General features: G+C 42.2%; 1 protein-coding gene across 1 annotated transcript in view; it reads right to left on the bottom strand.

The window, feature by feature from the left end:
- The window catches only part of satb1a (SATB homeobox 1a), a 91,059-nt gene that overhangs the window by 50,759 nt on the left and 24,730 nt on the right, over nucleotides 1-15,570 (bottom strand). Inside the window, exons 3-4 of the mRNA XM_061882415.1 lie at nucleotides 14,735-14,911; nucleotides 2,099-2,225 (exon numbers count right to left, since the gene is read on the bottom strand). Coding sequence (XP_061738399.1) covers nucleotides 2,099-2,225; nucleotides 14,735-14,911 — 304 coding nt within the window. The remainder of the gene's footprint in view (nucleotides 1-2,098; nucleotides 2,226-14,734; nucleotides 14,912-15,570) is intronic.

The following is a 15,570-nucleotide window of genomic DNA, read 5'->3' as shown; positions in this document are numbered from 1 at the left end:
TCATTTTCAAAATGGACTAGGCTGATTTCAAAACCGGTAATTTGAAATTGCATAAAGGGTAGAAGATTAAGAGCTACTCAGTAGGATTTAAGGTCCATGCTTACATCACACTCAAATGTTTACTGCATACCTTTGGTAAGTGCCGGAGTGAAAAGAGGTTTTAAAATAATTAGCGCATGCTTACTTTTACCGCATGCCTTTGGTAAACGCAGGAGTGAGAAGAGGTCTTAAATTAATTAGCGCCACGGAGGCAATTCAAGGAAATACGGTATATCCATATTTTAAAAGTTATTTCTTTCTATAGTCATATTTGAAATAACTAGTGTTTTCCATTTGTACTCTATTTTTTCAATCTCATGTCTCACTATGAGTTACCTTGAGCTTGGGAATGAAGGGAGAAGAAGAACTCCTTTTCTTATCTCATCCTGTCTCATCCTGTGCCGAACAATGAACCTGTATGTCCCATCTGGGGAGGGATGGGGCTGTTTGCGGATTCAAGAAGTAGTCGCTTCCCGTTTGAATGTTAGGTATACTTGGGTGATGCGATTTGAACGTGTTGTTCATAGAGTGGTCTCCCAAAGCTTTGGAATAAAATGTCGAAATAGCTACTCTGTCTGAGATTCATTTAAAACCAGCTTATGTGTCATCAAAAGAACTTGGGGAGTGACCAGCAGAACATCTGGACTCATCGCAACAGCTGCATGTTCCACAACATGACATCGCAGGTTGAACCACAAAATGTGCAGAAAATTTGTGTCTTCATGGTGACTGCGTGTTGCACACACAAAAAGTTCATTTAAATATGGCGGCATACATCACTTCTGCACCCTTGTCTGTCCTCAGAGTGAGTGTGTACAGTTGATCTAGAGCTGGCACTAAGTTTGAGGGAAATCAGCAAGTGCTATTAAAATGAAGGTGTGTGATTAATCTGCGTCCAGACGTGATTCATGGGATCATTTGTTGTGATTAATCGCACGCATTAACGCCTAAACTTAGACAGTTAAAAGGTATGAAGTTATGTACACGGCAACTCGTTATTGCAATTAAAGATGTGTGTCATTCAAGTAACACTCTCAATCAATCAATCAATGTTTGTTTATACAGCCCTGAAACACAAGTGTCTCAAAGGGCTGCACAAGCCACAACAACATCCTCAGCTAAGATCCCACATCAGGGCAAGGGAAAAACTCACAACTAAGCGGGATGTCAATGTGAATGACTATGAGAAACCTTGGAGAGGACCGCAGATGGGACAACAACAACTCTCACAATGTGTCTCTGATCAGTATTTACATTTCTCTTCAAATGATTTGAAAAATGAGGTACAGTGGAACCTCGATTAGATGGCGCCGTATGTGAACGCTTCATTCATTCATTCATTCTGTGTCCTGCTGGCAGCCACTGTATGGTCGAGGGCTCCATACCACTGCAACTTTTGACTTGCCATGAGAACGGACTTTTGTGGAAAAACATGCCAGAGGGGATTTATTACACTCCTTTCTTTCCCTCCGTCTGCGCTCCTCTCGCCAAATGGAGCAGCTGACGAGAAGACCCTTGCTGTTAATTGGATTTGGCTTTTTAAAATGTCTATTATTCCAGCAATATTTTTGTGATTTCCGATTGTTTGTGAGGGCACCGAGGGGACTTAAGTGTGTGTGTGCGTGCGTGTTGGCAGAGCAGCGCATACAGGACAGTTCAGCTTCTCCTTGTTGTTGTTTTGGACTGTTAATAAAGAGACAGGAAATGTTTATGTTTGTTTGATATACAGTACTGTACTTAAACACTTATTAAAAGATGGACTTTTGTCAAGGCTGAAACCAATTAATAATATTGACATCGTTTCACTACACGTTTTGATTGATTCAAGGACCGCTTAAGTTGGTAAACCGAGACCTCACTGTACACATTTCCAAGCAGCAAGAGCTCAAAATTTAGTTTCATGCACATGTGACTCTTGGAGGGTGCTTTGATAAGCAGAAATTGTCAGGAGAGTTCTCCTCCACTTGGTGTTTTCTTGACTTGAGAGTCATGTCCGTGTTGAAGGAGACAACTCGATGAAGTATTAACAAGATGGCGGGCCAGCATGCGCCTACTGTACCGTTGCAGCTGTATCCTGAGGGTAACGACGTGATGGACGTCCTGCAGCATCTCGGCCACTGTGGCATCTGGAGCGTCAGTCACGCAGGAAAGAGGCACAGGGTTCCATCTGCCCACCTGGATCAGACCTGAGGCACACGACACATTCTTATCACCATCTTTTCTCATCTCCATTTTTTATTTCCTTCACGTGAAGAAGATGGTAGCCCACGTGGTCATGTTTCAAGCCGTCATCTGCTCTGGCCCTTAGTGCCCCGCCAAGATTCCAATAATATATTAATTTGATTGAGTTAATATTGATAGTTATTACCATTTTTTCTTGCAGTAATACATATAAGAAGTATAAAAACACAAAACCATCATCCTAACCCTATGTAACATATGTGTGAGGTTTGTCACTGACAGTTTATTTATGTTTTTTTTTCTTTCCTTTGTCTTTGTTTCCTGTTAGCGCTTTTATTTTGGTTGTTTCCTGCTTGTCTCCCTGAGCGCTGTTTCGCCTCAGCTGCAGCTGATTGGCACCTGGCCACACCTAGTGTCAATCAGCCATATGCTATTCAAACCTGCCTTGCCATCCAGTCTGTGCTGGAGTATTGTCACTGTCAAAGTCACAACCACCGGTTTTTGCTACCTGTCGTTGTATGCCGTGGACTGCTTTCTGTCTCCAGTTCTCCCTGGTTCCTCGTCGCTTGTGAGCTGTTCCTGACTCTTGTTCCTGTTTCCTGTTTTTCTGGTCCCTGGTCTTCGTCTTATATATAATAGAACTCACGGTTCCCTGAGAGGCTGCTGTGGAGGAGGCATTCGAACGCAAACGCCTTAAGTACACCGACACGGCAGCTGATGCTGAGCAGAATGGATGGAAAGCCAAGGTCTGCCCAGTGGAAGTTGGCTGCAGAGGTTTTGTGGGCCGGACAACAATCAGGCTGCTTAAGGACATCGGAGTTCGAGGCCAAACCCTGCGAAACACCATCAAAGCCCTCTCAGGAGCAGCAGAGACAGCCAGTTGGCGGCTGTGGGCGAAGAGGAGAGACGCCATCTGGGGATCTAGTAAGACCTACATGACATAGTGGTTAAAAGCAGAGGGGGGCTCACCTGGGACACCAAGTGTTGCCGATGAGCCCTCCGGAGGTGTCGTGGGCCTATCATTGAAACACCGGTGAAGGAGGGTGCCCACCTGATGACCCCAATGAAGCTGACAACCATTCCCTTTACTCCTCTCTGCCCCCCATCTTGCAATCCCACCCAACCAGGTCCAACACCACAACCGTTCTGAGGCAGCTCTGAAGGAGGTAGCCTATTATTTCCACTCTACTCAGGTTATTTTGTATCATGGGATTGTTCTATCTAGTCCTAAAATTTAACTGCCTTACATTTTTGGACATTAAATTATGTTTGCCTGCACCAAGCCTGCCTTCTCTGCATCTTGGGGTTTGTCACCAACACCATGTGACAGAATACTCCAGCCTAACACGAACCCCGCAGAGATTTTGATGGCGGAAAGGCTTGACAGGATTCTTGTGATGATGGCTAAATTGAAAAATAGTTCGGCCTCATTTCAAGCCCTCTCCCACCCATCCCTTTCGTCTGTGGGCCTATCTGCTGACGTCTGGGATCCCTCCCTTGAGGGGGGGGCTATAAGTAGCTATGCAGCTGGGGAAGCACAGCTCCGCCTTACCCCAGTGGGTCTGCAACAGACGCCACCATGCTCTCCGGTGGGCCAGCAGACGGCGCCACCATGCACTCCGGTGGGCCGGCAGAGGGCACCACCATGCACTCCGGTGGGCCGGCAGAGGGCACCACCATGCACTCCGGTGGGCCAGCAGAGGGCGCCACAATGCTCTCCGGTGGGCCAGCAGACGGCGCCACCATGCACTCCGGTGGGCCGGCAGAGGTCACCACCATGCACTCCGGTGGGCCGGCAGAGGGCACCACCATGCACTCCGGTGGGCCAGCAGAGGGCGCCACAATGCTCTCCGGTGGGCCAGCAGACGGCGCCACCATGCACTCCGGTGGGCCGGCAGAGGTCACCACCATGCACTCCGGTGGGCCGGCAGAGGGCACCACCATGCACTCCGGTGGGCCAGCAGAGGGCGCCACAATGCTCTCCGGTGGGCCAGCAGAGGGTGCCACCATCCTCGTCAGCCACGGATTTGGTCGTTCCACGGGCGACCGCCTCGGCGTTCACCTTGCCGTCGCCACATGACTCTTCCCCGCTGGCTGCAAGGACACTTGGCCTGGCGGCCCACCGCCTTGTCCTCCCTCCTACCTCCCATGACTTTGGACTGTTTTTTTCGGGGGGCGGAGGGGGTGGTTCTGGAACGTCTGGCATCTGTTATGGGAAGGTGGGTTACTGGGGCACTCGAAGTTAAGGCTAACACTTAGCATAGGCAAGACGACAAGGAATACTCACGTAAATGTAGCATAAATAAACAAAGAAGCCAGGCCGACTGACCGGCAAAGGCAGGCTTAAATAATGCCTCTGATTAGTGCTCGAGAAACAGGTGAGCGTCCCGAACACCAATCAGAAGCAGGTGAAAATAATAATCAACCACGGTAACTAAAACAAATTCAAAAGGTGCACAAAACAGGAACTGAGGGAGTCCAAACAAACCGAAAACACCAAAACATGATCCGGGCCACGGATCATGACAGTGATATAGTCTTTAAAAAACATCATTCATGTAAACACCATACTACACTGCAAAAAGTCAGTGTTCAAAAACAAGAAATACAAAAATGAGCAGTATTTTAATTTGAACTAAGCAAAATGATCTGCCAATAGAACAAGTAAATTCGGCTTGTCAAGACTTTCCAAAACAAGTAAAATTAGCTAACCTCAATGAACCCCAAAATATCTTAAAATAAGTATATTCTCACTAATAACAAATGCACTTTTCTTGGTAGAAAAAAAAATTGACCTTTTTGCTTAATATGTAGAGAAATATTCTCATATTAAGTAAATGCTAAGGCCATTATCTTGACATAATGGTCATGTTTGAAGCCATGATCTGCTCTGCCCTTAGTGCCCCGCCAAGATTCCAATAAAATATTAAATTGATTGATTAATATTGATAAAGTTATTACCATTTGTCCTTGCACTAATACATATGAGAAGTATAAAAACACCAAATCCTAACCAACACCCTAACCCTATGTAAAATGGAGGATCATATATATTTGCCTTGGAAATACTGTGATACAGTCTTGAAAAAACATAATTTCTGTAAAAACTAGTCTACACTGCAAAAAGTCAGTATGCAAAAACAAGATAAAAATACAAAAATGAGGGGTATTTTATTTGAACTAAGCAAAATTATCTGCCGATAAAACAAGAAAAAATTAGGCTTGTCAAGTCTTTCCTAAACAAGTAAAATAAGCTAACCTCAATGATCCCAAAAATACCTTAAAATAAGTTTATTCTCACTAATAACAAGTGCACTTTTCGTGATAGAAAAAAAAGAGACCCTTTTGCTCAAAATGTTGAAAAATATTCTTAACTTAAGTAAATGCTAATGACATTATCTTGACATAATAATATGCTTTTGGCATCATGATTTTTTTTTCATGCTTGAAGTAAGAAATAATTACTTTAAAAAAGTAGTTTTATATTACTGAATGTTGATGACATAGCTTTGCAACAGTTGATATTCTAGTTTCAGCATGTTTTACTTAATATAGGTCATAAAATCTCAGCAACAAGTTGTAATATCTTACTGAGATCATTTAGGACCAAAACCCTTAAAACAATTAAAACACTAACATAAAATCTACTTAGTGAGAAGAATTATGTAATCAGACAGAAAATAAGCAAATATCACCCTTAGAGAAATTTAATCTTACTTAGATTTCAGTTTTTGCAATGTAGGATTGTACGGTATACTGGTTCTAAGATTATATCGCGGTACTAATGAATCAAAAACAATACCATAATCTGTTTGAAAATTATAGGTCCCCTTTTTTTTAACGGGCATGACGGCGCGTCGTCCTGTCGGGACATGGCAGAGGAGCATGTTCGGCAGCGCACAATCACGGCGTACTTACAAGCAGACACGGTGTGTAGACAGAAAAGGGAGAATGGACGCATTTAGGCTTAAAAACTAAAGATAAAAGGTGAAGTTATAACACTGAAGCACCCTCAGGAAGAGGTGCTTCAAGGCATTGCTAGTTACCTACACTGCAAAAAGTCAGTGTTCAAAAACAAGAAAAAAAAAATACAAAAATGAGGGGTATTTTATTTGAACGAAGCTAAATTATCTGCCAATAGAACAAGAACATTGGGCTTGTCAAGACTTTCCAAAAAAAGTAAAATTAGCTAACCTCAATGAACCAAAAATAGCTTAAAATAAGTACATTCTCACTAATAACACATGCACTTTTCTTGGTAGAAAAAAAAGAAACCTTTTGGCTCAATATGTTGAAAATATTGTTAAATGAAGTAATTGCTAGTGCCATTATCTTGACACAATGATATGTGCTCGGCATCATGATTTTTTTTTCATGCTTGAAAAAAGAAATTACTTTAAAAAAGTTGTTTTATACTTGTGAGTGTTGATGACACAGCTTTGCAACACTTGATATTCTAGTTTCAAGCATGTTTTACTCAATATAGGTCATTAAAATCTCAGCAACAAGCTGTAATATCTTACTGAGATCATTTAGGACCAAAAGACTTAAAACAAGTAAAACCCTCAACATAAAATCTTATGTATGGCCCCGCAAGTCCCGGGATGCCCAAAATGTCCATAACACAACCAGCAAAGTCCAACAGGAAGTGGGGGACAAAAGTGAGAAAAGTTGGCAAAAGTCCAAAAAAAAATGTTCAAAATACCTACCCAGGTTCGAGTCCCAAAACGTCCAAAACGCGCCCAGCAAAGTCCCACGGGAAGGCAGGGAGAAAAGTGAAAAAAGTCGGTAAAATGTTCGAGTGGGACTCAAACTCGGGTAAGTATTTTGATAATTTTTGGGGCTTTTGCCAAATTTCCAACATTTATCCCCCCTCCCCGGCCGGGACCTGTGGGACTGGAACCTGGGTAGGTATTTTCAATATTTTTGGGGACTTTTGCCGACTTTTCTCACTTTCTCCCCCACTTGCCGTGGGACTTTGCTGGGTGAGTTTTGGACATTTGGACAAAAATAGTTTCAAACACTATTACTCAAAATATCAATCAATCATCTATCCATCCATCCATCCATTTCTACCGCTTATTCCCTGATTATTTATATAGCCCTAAATCACTAGTGTCTCAAAGGGCTGCACAAACCACAAAACAAACCACAACGAGGATTTTACTTATTTATCTCCATCTCACTATGGATTGAACTTTCATAGTATTTTCTATGAACTTTCATAGAACTTTCACAGTATCATGTTAGACCCGCTCGACATCCATTGCTTTCGGTCCCCCTAGGGAGGGAGGGAGGTGGGGGGGGGGGGGGTTACCCACATATGCGGTCCTCTTCAAGGTTTCTTATAGTCATAATTGTCACCGACGTCCCACTGGGTGTGTGTTTTCCTTGCCCTTATGTGGGTAGGTTATAAAATCTCAGCAACAAGCTGTAATATCTTACTGAGATCATTTGGGACCAAAACATTTAAAACAAGTAAAACACAAACATAAAATATACTTAGTGAGAATAATTATCTTATCAGACAGAAAATAAGCAAATATAACCCTTATTTGAGATATTTCACCTTACTTAGATTTCACTTTTTGCAGTGCAGCAGCTAACATTCATCTGCAGTCTTTTAGCTACTTCTAAATAACTAATCCTGGACTCCATGGTGACAAATAAAGTGAGTTTCTTATAAGTATCAACTCTGCAGGACGAGGAATAGCTAAACATGCTTTACTACTAGAGATGTCCGATAATATCGGACTGCCGATATTATCGTCCGATAAATGCTTTAAAATGTAATATTGAAAATTATCGGTATCGGTTTCAAAAAGTAAAATTTTTTGACTTTTTAAAACGCCGCTGTACGGAGCAGTACACGGACGTAGGGAGAAATACAGAGCAGTTGTGCCTCCCAGTCAACAGCTCCTCCCCTCTCCCACACACAACACAGGAGTTGCAGCATGAGAGGTTTACTGGCAACGCTTGATGACCTCATCAAACCGCCACGAGCGCAGCATAACAACAACACATGTGTTGATGCAGGTGCTGTAGCCTTGGCTAAAAAGCCAGCTCGCTCTGACTGACTAACAACAACATGTGTATGGTTTGGGATTAATTTAAAGTGTCTCTGACGGATAAAAAAAATGGCAATTTGCAATGACTACAAAAATTTGGTTATGAGAGGAGGAACAAAGACATCTTCCTTTAATACGAGCAATTTGATCTCCCACCTCTTTAAGAATCATAAGGTAATACACAATGAATACAAGCGGAAGATGGATGAAAAGCAAACACCGAAAAAAAGTAGTACCACACAGTTGTTGCTTAAAGACTCCTGCCGAGAAAAAACAGAAATACAAACCCCATTTCCATATGAGTTGGGAAATTATGTTAGATGTAAATATAAACGGAATACAATGATTTGCAAATCATTTTCAACCCATATTCAGTTGAATATGCTTCAAAGACAACATATTTGATGTTCAAAGTGATAACATTTTTTTTGTGCAAATAATCATTAACTTTAGAATTTGGTACCAGCAACACGTGACAAAAAAAGTTGGGAAAGGTGGCAATAAATACTAATGAAGTTGAGGAATGTCCATCGAAAATGTGTGGTGCATTATGAAGTGTAAAATATGACAGCGGAGACCCCGGACTGTTGAACGACTGAAGCTCTACACAAAACAAGAATGGGAAAGAATTCCACTTTCAAAGCTTCAGCAATTAGTTTCCTCAATTCCCAAACGTTTATTGAGTGTTGTTAAAAGAAAAGGTGACGTAACACAGTGGTGAAAATGCCCTTTCCCAAATACTTTGGCACATGTTGCAGCCATGAAATTCAAAGTTAATTATTATTTGCAAAAAAAAATAAAGTTTATGAGTTTGAACATCAAATAATTTGTCTTTGTAGTGCATTCAATTGAATATGGGTTGAAAAGGATTTGCAAATCATTGTATTCCGTTTATATTTACATCTAACACAATTTCCCAACTCATATGGAAACAGGGTTTGTACAACCCCTGTCTCAACGCAGTATTTCAGAAGCTCTGGCTGACTGCTAGGCCACTTCAAGCACTCACCACTAGCTTGCAGCACATTTGTGTTCCTCATACTAATACGTTAGAGCAGGGCATTTTGAGCCAAGTTTATAATTTCCTGTTATAGAGTATGCCAGACAGTCTTGCACCAAAGGAAGACTATGTTATTGTTTACTTTATTACTCTGGTAGACTCTGGACTGAAGCTGTGGGCCTTCATTGCTTTTGTAGCTGTTGTTTTGAGGCATGTTTAAAAAAAGTAAAAAAAATAATGCACTTTGTGAAAGTCAAATTACAGTACTTCCCATAGTTGTAGTGGTTCTAAGGGAGAGCATGTCCCAAATTCCAAGCTGCTGTTTTGAGGCATGTTAAAAAAAAGGCACTTTGTGACTTCAATAATAAATATGGCAGTGCCATGTTGGCATTTTTTTTTACTTAACTTGAGTTGATTTATTTCGGAAAACCTTGTTACATTGTTTAATGCATCCAGCGAGGCATCACAACAAAATTAGGGATAATAATGTGTTAATTCCACGACTGTATATATCAGTATCGGTTGACGTCGGAATATCGGATATCGGCAAAAAAGCCATTATCGGACATCTCTATTCACTACACACCATAGGAAGATACAACAGCTCACCGCTAACAAACTAACAAAAGATAGCGCCGCTCAATGTAAAGACAGTCTAATCCCATGATTGGGACAGTTCCAATGATGAGTATCAACATTTCATATCTTCATATATTTTGACTGCGGACGGCGCACCATCATGGCAGTAGCTAGTCAAAATGTAAGAAGAAGGAGCCTTATAAAGTGGCTAGGAGTTTTTTGCTCAACTGCAGAGAGTAGCAGGCATTTATTTGATCAGAAGCCATTGTTGATATCAACTAATCAAGTCATTAAACCTCTAAAAGGCCTACTCAGTGGCCTAGTGGTTACAGTGTCCGCCCTGAGATCGGTAGGTCGTGAGTTCAAATCCTGGCCGAGTCATACCAAATACTATAAAAATGAAATCCATTACCTCCCTGCTTGACACGCAGCATTAAGGGTTGGAATTGGGGGTTAAATCACCATAAATGATTCGCTGCTGCCCACTGCTCCCCTCACTTCCCAGGGGGTGATCAGGGGTGATGGGTCAAATGCAGAGAATAATCTCGCCACATCTAGTGTGTGTGTGACAATCATTGGTACTTTAACTTTAGTGGCCACATGCGTGGACAGCACCTTTTAGCTCTTATTTCCAAAATTGTGTACAATACTGAATTGGGGTCTTATGGCCGCTTAAGTAGACACTTATACTGCCATCTGGTGGTGTCAGAAGAGTATAACATAGAATGGAATTTGGGGGGAAAAGTGTAAAAATAAGAATTAGCATGTCACTACACATGAAGCACACGTTTGTGTACTTATGGACGAAGTACATCATATCAAAAGATGATTTTTAGTTGTTATTCTAATTAGGGTCCAATAAGCCCAAATAGTAAAGAGAAATTAAAAAAGCATGTAAACAAACAGCTTGGGCCTTAAGAGGTCAGTGTATCATATTCTTCACAATATTAAATAATAAATCATACATAAGGCGTGGCGCAGTGGAAGAGTGGCCGTGCGCAACCCGAGGGTCCCTGGTTCAATCCCCACCTTGTACCAACCTCGTCACGTCCGTTGTGTCCTGAGCAAGACACTGCACCCTTGCTCCTGATGGGTGCTGGTTAGCGCCTTGCATGGCAGCTCCCTCCATCAGTGTGTGAATGGGTAAATGTGGAAGTAGTGTCAAAGCGCTTTGAGTACCTTGAAGGTAGAAAAGCGCTATACAAGTACAACCAATTATCATTAACTGTCAATTCTAATAAGTAGACATAGGTCCGATATCTGTCTTTGGAAATGATCAACTGATGAATTGGCGAGCACAGACCTTCGATATTGCATCCCAGTGTTTGTGTACTCGCCTGAAACATTCCTTCAAAGAACACCAGCCTGAACTGAAAAAGCCACTTCTAACATCCTAATTCTCACCACCATGGCGGAAAATAAAGTATGTTTCTTACATGTACCATTATCACCGGAGGACTAGAGGATCGGTATCAGTATATCAACAATACTAAAGTTACTAAATCCATCCATTTTATACCGCTTGTTCATTTTGGGGTGGCGGGGGATGCTGGAGCGTATCTCAGCTGCATTCGGGCAGAAGGCGGGATACACCCTGGACAAGTCGCCGCCTCATCACAGGGCCAACACATATAGACAGACAACATTCACACTCACATTCACACACTAGGGCCAATTTAGTGTTGCCAATCAACCTATCCCCAGGTGCATGTCTTTGGAGGTGGGAGGAAGCCGGATTACCCGGAGGGAAACCACGCAGTCACGGGGAGGACATGCTAACTCCACACAGAAAGATCCCGAGCCTGGGATTGAACACAGGACTACTCAGGACCTTCGTATTGTGAGGCACATGCACCTACCCCTGTTCCACTGTGCTGCCAGTTATTAAATCAATGTTTTTATTTTTCCCGTACATAATTATGTTTTGGGTTGTTTACAAAGTCAGGGAGATAATCTCTGAACACAGGAAGACTTTGAGGGCAGAACTGAAATGTTTTTAATGGGAGCCAATTAGGGCATCACACGATTATAGTAACACAGATACGACTGTATATACGGCGGATACTGCAAATATCCAAAATAGTTTCTCTCGTTTTGATGAAATAACATTAGAAGAATTGTTACAACGTGTAAATGGAATAAAACAAACAACATGTTTACTTGACCCACTTCCTGGGAAACTTATCAAGGAGCTTTTTGTATTATTAGGTCCATCAGTGCTAAATATTATAAACTTATCACTTTCCTCGGGCACTGTTCCCCTAGCATTCAAAAAAGCGGTTATTCATCCTCTCCTTAAAAGACCTAACCTCGATCCTGACCTCATGGTAAATCTTTCCTTTACTTCAAAAATCCTCGAAAAAATTGTTGCAGAGCAGCTAAATGAACACTTAGGATTTAACAATCTATGTGAAACCTTTCAATCCGGTTTCAGGGCAAATCACTCGACTGAGACAGCCCTCGCAAAATTGACTAATGATCTATTGCTAATGATGGACTCTGATGAGTCATCTATGTTGCTGCTCCTCGATCTTAGCGCTGCTTTCGATACCGTCGATCATAATATTTTATTAGAGCGTATCAAAACACGAATTGGTATGTCAGACTCAGCCCTGTCTTGGTTTAACTCGTATCTTACTGATAGGATGCAGTGCGTCTCCCATAACAGTGTGACCTCGGACTATGTTAAGGTAACGTGTGGAGTTCCCCAAGGTTCGGTCCTTGGCCCTGTACTCTTCAGCCTCCACATGCTGCCGCTAGGTGACGTCATACGCAAATACGGTATTAGCTTTCACTGCTATGCTGATGACACCCAACTCTACATGCCCCTAAAGCTGACCAACACGCCAGACTGTAGTCAGTTGGAAGCGTGTCTTAATGAAATTAAACAATGGATGTCCGCTAACTTTTTGCAACTTAACGCCAAAAAACCGGAAATGCTGATTATCGGTCCTGCTAGACACCGACCTCTATTTAATAATACAACTTTAACATTTGACAACCAAATAATAAAACAAGGTGACTCGGTAAAAAATCTGGGTATTATTTTCGACCCAACTCTCTCCTTTGAGTCACACATTAAAAGCGTTACTAAAACGGCCTTCTTTCATCTCCGTAATATCGCTAAAATTCGCTCCATTTTGTCCACTAAAGACGCCGAGATCATTATCCATGCGTTTGTTACGTCTCGTCTCGATTACTGTAACGTATTATTTTCGGGTCTCCCCATGTTTAGCATTAAAAGATTACAGTTGGTACAAAATGCGGCTGCTAGACTTTTGACAAGAACAAGAAAGTTTGATCACATTACGCCTGTACTGGCTCACCTGCACTGGCTTCCTGTGCACTTAAGATGTGACTTTAAGGTTTTACTACTTACGTATAAAATACAACACGGTCTAGCTCCAGCCTATCTTACCGATTGTATTGTACCATATATCCCGGCAAGAAATCTGCGTTCAAAAGACTCCGGCTTATTAGTGATTCCTAGAGCCCAAAAAAAGTCTGCGGGCTATAGAACGTTTTCCGTTCGGGCTCCAGTACTCTGGAATGCCCTCCCGGTAACAGTTCGAGATGCTACCTCAGTAGAAGCATTTAAGTCTCACCTTAAAACTCATCTGTATACTCTAGCCTTTAAATAGACCTCCTTTTTTAGACAAGTTGATCTGCCGCTTCTTTTCTTTCTCCTATGTCCCCCCATCCCTTGTGGAGGGGGTCCGGTCCGATAACCATGGATGAAGTACTGGCTGTCCAGAGTCGAGACCCAGGATGGACCGCTCGTCGGGACCCAGGATGGACCGCTCGCCTGTATCGATTGGGGACATCTCTACGCTGCTGACCCGCCTCTGCTTGAGATAGTCTCCTGTGGATGGGACTCTCGCTGCTGTCTTGGATCCGCTTTGAACTGAACTCTCGCGGCTGTGTTGGAGCCACTATGGATTGAAGTTTCACAGTATCATGTTAGACCCGCTCGACATCCATTGCTTTCGGTCCCCTAGAGGGGGGGGGGGGTTGCCCACATCTGAGGTCCTCTCCAAGGTTTCTCATAGTCAGCATTGTCACTGGCGTCCCACTGGATGTGAATTCTCCCTGCCCACTGGGTGTGAGTTTTCCTTGCCCTTTTGTGGGTTCTTCCGAGGATGTTGTAGTCGTAATGATTTGTGCAGTCCTTTGAGACATTTGTGATTTGGGGCTGTATAAATAAACATTGATTGATTGATTGATTGATTCTGTTCAATTACAAAATCGATTCTCGATTCCAAATCAACACTTTTCTAATAACATTGGTGGCCAGTTCTATGACAAACTACATTCCACCATAAAAAAGAAACAGGTCTGATTGATTTCTATATTACTTCAAAGAAAACTTGTTTTGTTGAATAAAATTCCAGCCAAACATTTAATTAAGTCAAAGACAAATAAACAACACTTCTCTTTTGTAAAGTAAATATGTGCCGCAGATATAAATCATTTACATCTTATGGCCCCCGGGATGATATTTGATTAGTATTAGATCCGGCCCGCAGGCCGCAGCCACCTGCTGCTGTTTTGCTCGCACCAATACTCCATCAGTGTTGGTGCTGGGAATTTTCAAAATGTCATAAAAAGTCATAAAAATGGTGTCCCACAGTAAATTTTTGCATGTTGTTTAGTTATTGTGTACTCAACACTTTATTTGTGGATCATTCAATACCACAAATGTGACACATGATTTGATATAAAAGATCACTTGATACCTTTTGTATTTCTTGTCCACGTATCAGGCCAAAAAGGACATCACTAATGATCAGTGATACTTGTCACCTATGACCAACACAGTTTTGTCTCTCAATAGTGTGACATCAGTGCGTGCAGACAGGAAGTGTACCTTTGGCCTGAGCAGCCGAGCTGTGCGAGTATCCTAGGGTCAGCAGGGCCATCTCGATCAGCTGGTTGAAGAGCAGGTCCCGCTTGATCAGAACATACTCGGCATGTTGGTCTTTCCTCTCTCCGTCCACTGGACTCTCCAAGTGCTCCACCACGCAGAAGACTGGCAAAGAGCTTCCTGACAAATGGAAGAAGATATTTCTTATGCAGTCAACATGAATCCATCTCTTTATTGTTGCGCTCCTACTTTCTATTTCGAGCCAGGGCTTTCATTAGCAATGATGGCATCTCACTTCTGAGACAATCAATCACATCAAAACTTTATTTATGGAGCGCTTTTCCTGCACTCAAAGTTCTACAAATTTAATACAAAAATGTTTGTACAGCATGTAGTCACAGTGACATGACACCCTGATTAAAGACAGTAGTCATAGTGACAACATGACACCGTGATTAAAGACTGTAGTCATAGTGACAACATGACACCGTGAATAAAGACTAGACTCACGGTGACAACGAGTCAGCCCGGTCCAAAACTGTAGTCATGGTGACAACATGACACCCTAGTTAAAGACTACTCACTGTGACAACATGACACCCTGATTAAAGACTACTCGCAGTGACAACATGACATCCTTATTACAAGCTGTAGTCATAATGACAACATGACACCCTGATTAAAGACTGTACTCGCAGTGACAACATGACACCCTTATTTAAGGCTGTAGTCATAGTGACAACATGACACCCTGATTAAAAACTGTACTCGCAGTGACAACACGACACCTTAATTAAAGCTTGTAGTCAAAGTGTCAACATGACACCCTGATTAGGACT

The sequence above is a fragment of the Nerophis ophidion genome, linkage group LG21 (assembly GCF_033978795.1).
Source record: "Nerophis ophidion isolate RoL-2023_Sa linkage group LG21, RoL_Noph_v1.0, whole genome shotgun sequence".
In the NCBI taxonomy this organism is placed as follows: Eukaryota; Metazoa; Chordata; class Actinopteri; order Syngnathiformes; family Syngnathidae; genus Nerophis; species Nerophis ophidion.
The sequence above is the reverse complement of the archived record's forward strand: the minus strand, read 5'-3'. Positions and strand labels throughout refer to the sequence as shown.